The sequence below is a fragment of the Hypanus sabinus genome, chromosome 7, assembly GCF_030144855.1.
Source record: "Hypanus sabinus isolate sHypSab1 chromosome 7, sHypSab1.hap1, whole genome shotgun sequence".
NCBI classification, from domain to species: domain Eukaryota; kingdom Metazoa; phylum Chordata; class Chondrichthyes; order Myliobatiformes; family Dasyatidae; genus Hypanus; species Hypanus sabinus.
The window spans coordinates 108059351-108071693 of NC_082712.1; the positions used below are offsets into that span (position 1 = coordinate 108059351).

The window sequence follows — 12343 nt, forward strand, 5'->3', positions numbered from 1 at the left end:
AGACGAGGACATCTGAAATCTTATTGCATTTGTTCTCTGACAGTGTCGAGAGTTGTACTACTGTGTGAAGGACAGCATGGAGCGTGCAGCAGCACGGCAGCAGAGCATCAAACCAGGTATAGTAGGATATCAGAATAATTGCCAAGCAAACAACAAAAGTATGAACAGCTGCACATCAGTGTATAAACACAATCAGACTTGGGTTGGTTGCACCCTTGGGATGTGTCCAAATAAATCAAAGGACGGTAATGTGGTTACTGTGAGTCCATGTGTGAATGTTGTCACAAATATATTGATGTAATATTTAAATGCAATTGCATTCCAAAAGGGATATAGCACAGAGAATGAGCCATACATCCAGCCCTTCGGAACTTCAGAAGCAGTAGTAGTTAACCTGCCAGCTCATTAAGCCTGCTCTCTCATTTAAATTTGATAATTGAATCTATGCCTCATGCTCAATGACTGAGATAACGTCCTGAGATAGAGAATTCCAGAAACTCAGAATATTAAAGAATTTTTTTTTTGTCTTGGTTGTGATACTGACCCCTTATCCTGACAATTTGCTTGCTAATTCTGGACTTTCCACTCAGAGGAAACAGTCTCCTGATATCTGCAAGTTCCTTTTGGATTTATTTCCCAATCTGGAATTTGGATCAAGAGAAGATCCTGAAATCTCTGACATGTCTTTATACAGTTTATCTAGTTAGGCACTGTATATACATGAAAATCATCATCTTGTGTTCTTTCTCTCTCTTCTGACTCAAAGAGGCTGGGAAATTGGAAAAGGTCATGATGGCTCATACTGCACTTCAACAGGATTAACCTGGACTGAAATGTGAAGACAATTGATTTGACTTTGATAAGATTCACATCATTTCCTTGCAATGGAAGTTTGATGTCATTAAATTTTGTGAATCATTCTGAGAAATAAGCAATCTCATGCCTAATATTCTTGAGTCGATTACTGAATGAAGCATTCAGACCTTCTAAGAATTGTATCACAGTTTCAAAAAATGCATGAGAGCATCTAAGGCAGTTTCCTTTTGAGAACTGTCTGTGAGCAAGAGCAAGCATTCATACTGTTCATTATTCTCAATAATTAGTTAAGAATTGACACATGGGACAATTTTATTTACTGCTGTGATAGTAGTATTTAATGATTTGTGCAGCTGATCACAGGTTTTTTTGTGACAAGATCTCTGTGAATTGCAGAGTGAATGTACAGCTTTTTTTCACAAAGGTAATAACCTCACAGTGGTATCCTTTCATTGATGGTGCCCCATCTGTTGCACAAGCAAAAATGTCTTTACCTTTGGAGAAATAACTTATCAATCAGAAATATTGACTCCCTCTTCATATCTTTTACTATTCCCTTTACAAATAACAACCCTTGAACCATGCTTTCATCTTTTATGAAGCAATCATAACCAAGAAGCAAAGTTTTGTTGCCTGGCAAGGTTGACTCGTCCAATTGCAGAGCAAATTCTGTTGTCCTCAGAATGTTACATAATATGTCTTCCATATTCTCAGACATTTCACCTATACGTCTTTGATCAGAGTTGTTGCTGAGCAGATTCACTTTAACTATTTGGTCTGGTAAAACCATACTCAGAATCTCCCTTACTGCTGGAAGAATCAGTTCTTCTCTGATTGTATGGGGCCTTCCAGATTTAGCAATGAGCAATGAAATGTATGAAGGACACAAACGATCACTGCTTTGTTTTGAAGTGCTGGCAAACATGTTTTAAAATTATTTCTGTTTCTGAAAGTTTTCATAAAGTGACTACAGCCCTTTTTGTGTTTGCTTTATCAGAGTGTATTCTCTTCAAATGTTCAATGAGCCTGGGTGATTTCATTGCTATATTTGAAAAACCTTTTTCATACAACAGGCAAGTTGGCTGCTGATGGTTGCTTGGTGCTGGTATGAATCCATATTTAAGATACTCCACACAATACTGTCTACGTTTCTTTTTCCTTTAGTCTGCTTTTGCCATTTTAGTTATGGATTAACGACCATTGTCAATCACCTATTGTTTAAATCCAACTTCAAGCACTGTGATCAATAAAGGAGAAAGTTATAACATCATCATAGTTCAGGCAAAACCTGATTCTCTGCCTAAAGGTACATAAAGTGGGGCAGTGATATCTTGGTTGAACCATAGGTTAGAGAAATGCAACCAAAACCATTTGAAATGGCAGATTCTGACCTTTACCCCATTGAATGCCATATCCTAATTTACAGGAATTGGGTCAGAGTGATAGAGTATGGGAATTGTACTAGCTAACACTGTACTACAGTAGTGAATGACAATAGTGTATGCACCAGGCCTGGAAACAGCACAATTTCTTCAGCCCAGATTTCTCATGATATGCCAAATACAGAAGTGTTATATTGCTTTTCAAAAACTATAATAAACTTTAAGCATAGTCTAAGAAAACAGTGGGTTAACAAGAGATGAGGTGATAAAGTGATCATTTGTAATTAATCATGAGGCACTGAAGATCAAATGCTTATAATAAGCAATTCATTTCTTAAATTAAGCCTGTAATCTCTCAGCTGCTCTTCTTGCTATTGAGCATGCCCCCATCGCTCCCTTAATCTTTATTACCTCCTTTAAAATCTCCTACCACCCTGAGGGAGTGTGATATCACCCACTTTTGGAACTATTGCCCTCAATACCCTGATTGCCTCAGTGGTCTGTATTCTGAAAGAGAGTCAAAAACCTGAAATGTTTAACTGTTTTCCTTTCCACCTGTCTGAGGTAGTGTTCATAGGTTCATTGTCCATTCAGAAATCTGATGGTGGGGTGGAAGAAACTGTTCTGAAATCTTGAGTCTGTGTCTTCAGACTCCTGTACCACCAACTTGATGGTAGGAATGAGAAGAAGGCATGTCCTGGGTGATGGGGGTCCTTAATGATGGATGCCACCTTTTTGAGGGCATTGCCTTTTGAAGGTCTCCTGAATGGTGTGGAAGCTAGTGTCCCTGATGGAGCTGCCTGGGTTTACAACTTTCTGCAGCTTTTACTGATCCTGTGCATGACACTCCATATCAGATGGTGATACAACCAGTTAGAATGCTCTCCACAATATATCTGTAGAGATTTCCAGAAATTCTGAGAGTTCTTGTTGCATGGAACATTATTCCACTTTGGATATGGGCTGCTCTTATCTTCTACAAAGTTCTTTGAGCTCCCATACTCATCTCTAATACTGCCACTGTGCCTAAGTAGTTCTACCAGTCATTAAATTTACATCCTTGACTTGTGGTTTGGCTTTATCCTTCTCAAGCAAACCCTTGAACTTAGTTGTTACAGTGAGATGTTACCTTACCAAAATGGCTCCTTATTTCATGCTCCTTGACTTCACAGAATTGTCTAAACTTTTTGCAGTTCTGATGTAGTTCAAGGTACTGAGATGGTACAGGGGAGGGGCTTGAGGGTAATAAAAATGAAATGCAGCCATTAGTTAATCTGTTCTGATGGTGTAGTGATGATATCTCTACTTGTAGGATCTTGCTGTCATCTCTACATTATGATAGCAATTATACTTCAAGGTACTTAACTGATTTTCTTTTCCCTGTCCTGAGGTTCTGAAAGGCATTGTGTCGATTAGCTTTGATTTTGCATCAAGTGCTCCAGCTGTGCTTTTCACCATTACCTTTGGATGTTTCATTTTAGGTCCTGAGCTTGGAGGTGAGTTCCCAGTTCAGGATATGAAGACTGGAGATGGAGGACTGCTGCAGGTGACCCTGGAAGGGATCAATTTGAAGTTCATGCAGAGCCAGGTAGGGGCTTTTGCTACAGTGGGTAATGCCGGTGTGGGAAGTGATACCAGCTTAAGGCTTCATCTGGGCACCTGAGCGTGTGTCTGTGTCCTTGATCTGTTTTATTTGCTCGGTGTTCCCTTTTTTGTTTGTTTCTGTTGCTGTATGGACAGAGGGATTTTGATCTTGAGGGATGCAGTGCTGTGTTCTGTGCGTGTGTGCGCGTGTGTGTGTGTGACCTTCTGATTCATCAGTGAGATACCCCGTGACCTCGACTTGTCTAGAGTTAGTTCACTGCGCTTTGTTGTTTTGATTGTTTTTTTTGCAGACTTTAGATTGGCAAAGGGGTAAGTTTCTTTTTAAACATGTAATTTTGTTCTTCAATCTTTGAAACGCCTTGGGAATTAACTGCAAGATTTCCATCAAACTTCTGATCATGGCTTCTTTCAGCTTCCTCTGATTCTGCTGAGCACTGATCCAGCTTCCTTCTGATGAGGATTGGGCTTGAGAGAAGAAGCCCACTGTTGGAAGAGTTCTGCCACTTGCACCCTTGTCACTTACTGGGTTCACTTTGCAGGCATCTAAGATATCAATGTAAATGAGTTCAAATCAGAATCACTTTATTACAATACATAAAACACACCAGAATTGCAGTTCAGCACAAAAACACAGGACAATACCATAACAGACAACACAATAGCAACCAACAATAATGCAAACAGCCATGAGCAATCAGCAATTAGCAGAACAGTCAGATGCGCAAATGTCAATAATCAATATATGAACAGACTCAATAATTAGCAGCAGAACAAGGAGATCAGGAAAGACCATTTAACAATGTTGTGCAGGGACTGTTCGGGTTTTACACCTGAGTGAGTTTTGTTGAGAAGCAAATATAATTACAGGAAAGAAGCTTCAGAGATGATGTGTAGTCCTGATGGTGATGAGCTTGTAGTGTCTCTCTGAAGGCAATTTGTTGAATAGGTGACGTTATGGTGGATGGAGTCTGCAGTAATTTTCTCAGCTCTTTACTTTGTTCTGCGATGAACAGGTCTTTTAGTGTCGGTACCTGACAGCCAACGGTCTCCATTGAGTGGACCACTTGCTGCAACCTGCACTTGGAGAGGGAGGAGGTGAGGGGAAAGCAAATGGTGACAGTGGTGGTCACAACACCCTCAATGATGGCTGAGTAAAAATACATCAGGATAAGCCCTGAGATGTTAAATTTCCTAAGCTGGGGTAGGAAGAACCATCTGCTGGGCTTTCCTAGTGAGAAGTGTAACCTGCTTGTCCTACCTCAATATATTGGCAATGGTGGTCCCCAGGAATCTGACTGACTCAACCACACACAGCCTGACCATTAATTTCTAAGGGGGTTGTTGGCAGGTCAATCCTCATTTACACTGTCTTAATAGCATTGAACTACGAGCACACCGTGCTGCAAGACTGTCTACCTCTTTGATAGCAGGTCACATTCTTTTAGAGATGGGACCAACTACAGTCCTGTCATCTACAAATTTTAGGAATTTAATGGCTTTGTCTGTGGAGGTACTGTCATTTGTATAAAGTTGAGAACAGGAGGGGTGAAAGAACATAGCCCTGGCGAGAGCCTATGCTTATTAACATTGGATTAGACAAATAGCAGCCAAACCTTGCATACTGCTTCTTTCCTGTCAGGAAATTGACAGATGCTGTAGGGTAAGGCTAGCTGGGTTAGCTTGTTGAGGAGCAACTCTAGAACAATAATGTTGAAGGTGGTGCTGAAATCCACAAACAAGATCCTCACGTAAGTGTTGGGGAGTCCCAACTGTTGGAGAATATAACAAAGGCATGACTGAGTGATTTGCTCTGTAAGCAAATTGTAGCAGGTCAAGAAGAGGATCAGTAATGGACTTAAGGTAGGCCAAGGTTAGACGTTCAAAGGTTTTCAGAACTACTGAAGTCAGAGGGACTAGGCTATAATCAGTGAGTCCAGTGATGTTACTTTTCCTGGAAAGTAGAACAATTGTAGCAACTTTAAAGCAGCCCGGAACCCTGCATATTTGTTAAATATCTCAGTGAAGACGGGTGCTAGCTGATCCATACAGTGCCTTAAAATACCAGGTGAGACACCATAAGGGCCTGCAGCTTACAGGATCAGGTTTATTATCACCATCAGTTGTCATGAAATTTGTTAACTGAGCAGCAACAGTACAACATGATGCATGATAATATAGAAATAAGTAAATAATAGGAGTTTATATATTAAATAGATTAAAATAGTGCAAAAACAAAGTAGATTGAGGAAGCAACATGATTTCAGCTCAGAGTCACCCTTCAGAGGGGTTCCTCCCATTCACTGTCTCTCCTCCCTTGCATTTCTTCATTACTGCCCCTCTCTTCATGTCATCATCTTGCACAACTCCTTACCCCCACTGGGCCCTCAAGCCATGCTCAACCCATCCTGCCAGATTCCCAGCCTGGTGAAACTGGTGTCCCTGGTGAAACTCTCACATCTGTGGTGTGAGCTGAGGTTGGGGACGAAGCAGGATTGTGTTGGGTGGGCAGATGTGAAGTAGAGCATAGAATTAATCCTGTGGGGACAGGAGTGAAGCAGTTGGGGAGGTGAAGAGAATGGCATTGACTGGCAGGCATAGATGGAGTGGTGGCCGCAGGAGTGGCGGGTTGGGTATGTGGAGTTTGCAGCAGGTTTGGGGGTGCAGAGGAGTTATCAGATTTGGGAGGGCTGTGAGTGTCGTCATGGATACAGAACAGGAAAAAGCTCTTTGGCTCACCAAGTCACTGCCAACCATCAACCACCCATTTCCACCAATCTCACCTTCATCATGTTTCCCTCTCCCAGTACTGATATCAGCTCCCTTCAGATTCTACCATTCACCAACACACTTAGAGGCAAGTTACAGCAGCCAACTGACCTACTGACCTTAATATCTTTTTAGAATGTGGGATGACATCAGTCAACTGTCATGGCAGGTTTCATGGTAAGCATTGTGCTTTGTGTGTGTGTGTGTGTGTATGTATATGCGTGTGTGTTGTGTATATGCGTGTGGGAGAGTGGATGTTATAGGACCAGTGGACTGTGTGGTGTGCCTATAGGCAGGGGACTTTGGATAGATCAATGGAGATGGTAATATTTAATGGTCGGCATTAATTTTCTATGGAGTAATGGTGATGAGCTGCCACTGCATGGTGAAAGTACTCCACAATGTTGTTGGAGAGGGTGCTCCAGGGTGTTGACCATGTGGTGAACAAACAATGCCAATTTATTCACGTCAGGGTGGTCCCTGATCTGGCGAGGATCTTGTATCCATTGTCTTCTGTGAGAGAGATGCCGGATTTGGAAAGTGCTGTTAAAAAGGCTCAGGAAGTTAGAGGAATACACTAATATGAGCAGAGAATTGGTCATGACAGACAATAGGAATAAATGGATCTTCCTCTGGTGTGACTGATAGGATGCTCCATGGGTCGATGTTTGGGCCCGGCATTTGCAGTTTGTCTCAACTTAGTCCAAAATGGCCCAGTCCTAAATCTTACACCCCTCAACACCTTCCCTGCAGCTAATCCGTCCAGTTCCATAAGGATTTCAGATTTTTTTGCCTCCTGTATTTCCTGAATCTAACTAAACTTAATCATCCCAATCTCTCCTTGTATTGTTGTTCTAGGAATCAATGAACTGTCACTGTCTTTCATAGTAAAGCCATCCTTCCTCAGTTAAGGAGCTCAAGACTGCACACAGGTGTGGTCTTAGCAAAGTCCCGTTCAATTGCAGTGAGGCATCTCTGCTACTGTATTTCAAATATTCTAGCTTTGAAAGGAAGAATGCCTTATGCCTTATTTATGCCCTCCTACACCTTCTTGTTACACTTTCTTCTTTTCTAATCTCTTACTGTTAAGATGATCTGCTTCCCTGTTTATACAGCCGAAGTGGATAGTCTCACAGTCATCTACATTGCATTGTATCTGACATGTAAATCAACTCAGCCTATCCAAATCTCCACCAACTATCTCAGCTGACCCCTACCCTTAGCTTTGAGTCATCAGAAAACTTGGCAGTTTCACATGTAATTCCTTCATGCAAATCATTAATATGCATCTTGAAAAGTTGTGGCCCAACCACTGAACCCTAAATTACCCTATTAGTCACTGCCTGCCATTTGGAAAAGAAGCCATTTACTCCCTTGTAGCCACTATATTACATGCCTGGTCTACTTAAGTTTTAGGATATTGATGGGAGGGTAGGACCGTGCAATGGTAATTCAGTTATATGTCAAAAGGTGATAGTTTGACTCGATCTTCATGTAGCTTGTCATTGACTGGCACTTATGGAACTCTAAAGTTGTCACATATCAGTGCATGATTGAATGTGGTCTACTTTACTTATGCATTTGCGCCCTGCTCCATTTGGGTAGCTTCAGGCAAGGAAATTCTATTTAATTTTCTGAGAAGTGAATAGAACTGAAGATTGTAAACACTCAACAAACATCATTGATGATCATTGATGAAGCAGCTGAAGAAGGAAAGACCTGGGGATGGGCTGAGGTGACTAACCAAGATGCCACAGTCATCTTCCTGTACACCACGAGGAAGCTTTTCTCTTGGTTCACATTGATTAGGGTTAGGGTTCACTTGGTTCACATTTTATCTGCACTCCTTCTTGCGACATTCAAATGCTGAATTGCCCTAGCCTTGCCACTGGAATTCCCACCTTCTTGCCCATGCTTGGATCGAGTCATCACTGGGCTCCATGGCTGAGCGATCCTGAAAACAAAACCAACCATCATTCAGCAGCTGATTGTTGAGTGAGTGCTACTTGATAAAGCTGTGAATGGTGCTTGAGAGTAGACTGATTTGTTGTATTTGTCTTGCTTATGAACAGGAAACCCCTGGGCAAATCTCCAGGTACTCCTGTTGTAACTGTAGTGGCAATCTGACAAACTGGGGCTAGTTCTGGAGAGCTCATCTTCAGCACCACAGTGTAAATGGTGTCTGCTCTTTAGAAAATACATTGACCTAAACAACAGTGGGAGTGAGAATTTGAGGAGAAGGGTTTCAGCATTTCATCCTTTGGCACTTGTATGCTAGGCTCCTCCACCATTGAGGATGTTGATATTGTGGAACCTTATCAGCCTTTTAGTTTAATTATCCCAGAGATATGCAATTGTATGTGTTAGGACTACAAGGGGTGTAATTTGATTGTGGGATTGGTTAGCTCCATCTCTTTGGGCAATGGTTACTTTCAGTGCAATAAGGGTATTTGTATTTGTGCAACTGTATATGTTTTCTGGCCATTGAGTTACAAACTAGTGGGTGTAAGCAATGAGTTGTACCATGACAGATGCGGCCAGTGTTCTCTGGATGTGGCCTGCCAAAAGGGTCTAAAAAGTGAGTTATGTGATGGGTCTAGGCAGTCACCAGTGAGTGTCAGGGTGAGATTGATGATCCAGGCTAAGTGGTCAGGTTGCACCCTAGTCTGTATTTGGGAATGGTTTGCAGCAAATCGTGTCTTTGAGAAACACTTGCCATGGCTTGCTATTTCAGGCTGATCTGCAATTCATGTCATTTCTCTGTCCTGGGTAATGGTCTAATGTGTGGGATCCCATTACCTGAATGGCAAAGCTGAATGGACTCATGCTTCAAATGTTTAGCCTGTTCTGGAGGTCGGCTTGGTATCAGACAGGAATTCTGAAAACTTGATCAGGAGAGGCTGTTTACAGATACAGGGACATTTGGCAAGTGGGAAGCTTTCATATGTGAGTTAGGAAAGGGAAGGGAAAAGCTGACAGGATTAAGAAACTATGATTGGCAAGGGACATTGAGGTTCTGGACAAGTAAAGATGAAGGGAAAGGCAGCTGGGATCCCTAAAAGAGACTGGGATGTTGGAGTCCACCTGAGGGAAATCAGGAGGTCAGAAAGGTAAAGGAGAATCCTAAAAGGGTAGCTGGGAAAGAGTATGTCCCTTTTAAAGATCAACATTGTAATCTGTCTGGAACCACAAGAAATGGGCAAGATCTAAAGGTCTAATGGGGACCACGGTAGTGTATGGCTATGGAAATGCTATTAACAATTCATTAACAGTTCATTCCTGACGTCCTCCATAAGGAGTTTGTATGTCCTTCCCATGGAATGTGTTCTGGTTTCCTCACACAGTCCAAAGACATGCCCATTAGTAGGTTAATTGGTCATTGTAAATTGTCCTATGATTAGACCAGGGCTAAACCAGTGGTTGCTGGTGGCGTGGCTCAAAGGTCTGGAAGGGCCTATTGAATGGTCTGTCTCTAAGAAAATAATGAAATAGAAAAAAATTCACCTGTTTTTATCAAAGAGAATGGCATGGAATCAACAGGAGAGGGAGCTGTAATGTTGATGGGCTCCAGGATTTCACAAAGGAGAAAGTCCTGAAGTGCATAAAGGTGTATCTGAGGATGTTATGGGAAGCAGGGGAGGAGGTTGCTTGGACCCTGGCTTTGATTTGTGTAACTTAGTTGACCACAGATGAGATGTTGGAGGATACTAATATCCAGGGAGCTATAGCCTAGTGAGCCTTTCATCAGTGATGGAAAAATTATTGGAGGGGAAATGTAGATTGATTTGCATTTGGAAAAGCAAGGACTTGTTTGGAATAGTCAGAATGGCTTTGTGTATGGGATATCATGACCCACAAATTTTGAAGAGGATTGACAAGGCTAAGTTAGTAGGTTTTGTCTATGTGAACTTTATCAAGGCCTTTGACAACATCCGGATGGTAGCTAGTCCAGAAGGGTAGACCATATGGGATGCAGGTGAGCTAGCCAATTAGATACAAAATAGACTTTGTGACAGGAGACAAAGTATCATAGTGGAGAGTTGTTTCTCCTATTGAAAGCCTAACCAAAGGTGAGCTGAACCCTTTGTTGTTGTCATATATATTAATAATTTGGATAAGAATGTAGCTGACTTGATAACTAAGTTTGCAAGTAAAACCAAAATTGTGAGGAAGCATGTCAAAATTACAAAAGAATGCTAATAAATTGGGAAAGTGGGCAAAAGAGTGGTAGTTGGAATTTAATTTAGACTATTGTGAAGTGATGTATTTTGGGAAATCAATTAATGAAAAAATATACACAATGAAATGCAGGGCCTTGGGGAGTGGTTAAAAAGGGACTTCGGGTTACATACTTGGTTCTCTGGAAGTGGCATCATAGATAGGCAGGATAGTGAAGAACACATGCCTTGGTATGCTAGCCTTCTTTGGTTGAGGCATTGAGTAAAAGAGATGTCGAAACATTGGTTAGGCTTCACATGAAAGATTGGCTATGGTTCTGATTACCAGAGTAAAAGAAAGATGTGATTAAGATAGAGAGGATGCAGAGAAATTTCAGAAGTATGTTGCCTGGAGTAGAGGGCTTAAGTTAACAAGGGAAATGGGTGGGTTGTGTCTGTTTTCTTTGGAGCAAAGGAGATAGAGAAGTGACATGATAGAGATCTATAAAATGATGAGATACTTGGACTAGATACCCGGTCTTTTCCCAGAATCGTGTTTACTATCACTGGCATATGTTGTGAAATGTATTGCAGCAGCATTACATTGCAATACATAATAAATTACAGTAAGAAATAATATATAAATAAACAATTAAATTTAAGTAGAGCAAAAAAGGGAAAAAATAGGTAGTGAAAAGGGGTTCATTATCCATTTAGAAATCTGATGGTAGTGGGAAAGGAGCTGAGTTGTGTGTCTTCGGGCTCCAGTAGCATCACCTTAAGGGTAGCCATAAGAAATAGACATGTGCTGGATGATGGGGTCCTTTAATGATGCCTGCCACTTTTTTGAGTCATGGCCTTTTGAAGATGTCCAGGACACTGGGGAGGCTGGTACCCATGATGGAGCTGGCTGAGTTTTCAACTTCCTGCAGCTTTTTCCGATCCTGTCTAGTGGCCCCTCCGTACCTCGCGGTGATGCAACCAGTTAGAATGCTATCCACAACTCATCTGTATTTACGAGAGCCTTTGTTGACATACCAAATCACCTCAAAACTCCTAATGAAAGATTACTGCTATCATACATTCTTTGTAATTGCATGAATATGTTGGGCCCAAGAAAGATCCTTAGAGATGTTGACACCCAGGAATTTGAAACTGCTGATTCTTCGATGAGGGCTGGTGTGTGTTCCATCAACTTGCCCTGCCTCAAGTCCACAGTCAGTTCCTTTGTCTTGCTGATGTTGGGTGCAAAGTTGTTATGACACTACTCAACCAACTGATCTTCCTTATATGCCTCCGCATTACCATCTAAAATTCTGCCAACAGTAGCCGTGTCATCGGCAAATTTATAGATGGAGTTTGAGCTGTGAGTGTTGATGGAGTAGAGCAGTGGGCTAAGGACACACCCTTGAGGTATGCCAGCATTGTTTGTTAGCAAGGAGGCAATGTTACTTCCGATCTATACTGATTGTCGTGTCCTGATAAGGAAGTCAAGGATCCAGTTGCAGAAGAAGGTACAGAGGCCCAGGTTTTGGGGCATGTTGATTAGTACTGAGGCATTGATGGTGCTGTATGCAGTCAATAAACAGCAGGCTGACTTAGTAATTGTAAACACAA

General features: G+C 41.6%; 1 protein-coding gene across 5 annotated transcripts in view; it reads left to right on the forward strand.

Annotated features, from left to right (window-relative positions):
* madd (MAP-kinase activating death domain) overlaps positions 1 to 12343 on the forward strand; it is a 248446-nt gene that overhangs the window by 215903 nt on the left and 20200 nt on the right. For all 5 annotated transcript variants that reach the window (XM_059975345.1, XM_059975346.1, XM_059975347.1 and 2 more), the window contains 2 exons: positions 44 to 116; positions 3680 to 3786. In XM_059975345.1, coding sequence (XP_059831328.1) covers positions 44 to 116; positions 3680 to 3786 — 180 coding nt within the window. The remainder of the gene's footprint in view (positions 1 to 43; positions 117 to 3679; positions 3787 to 12343) is intronic.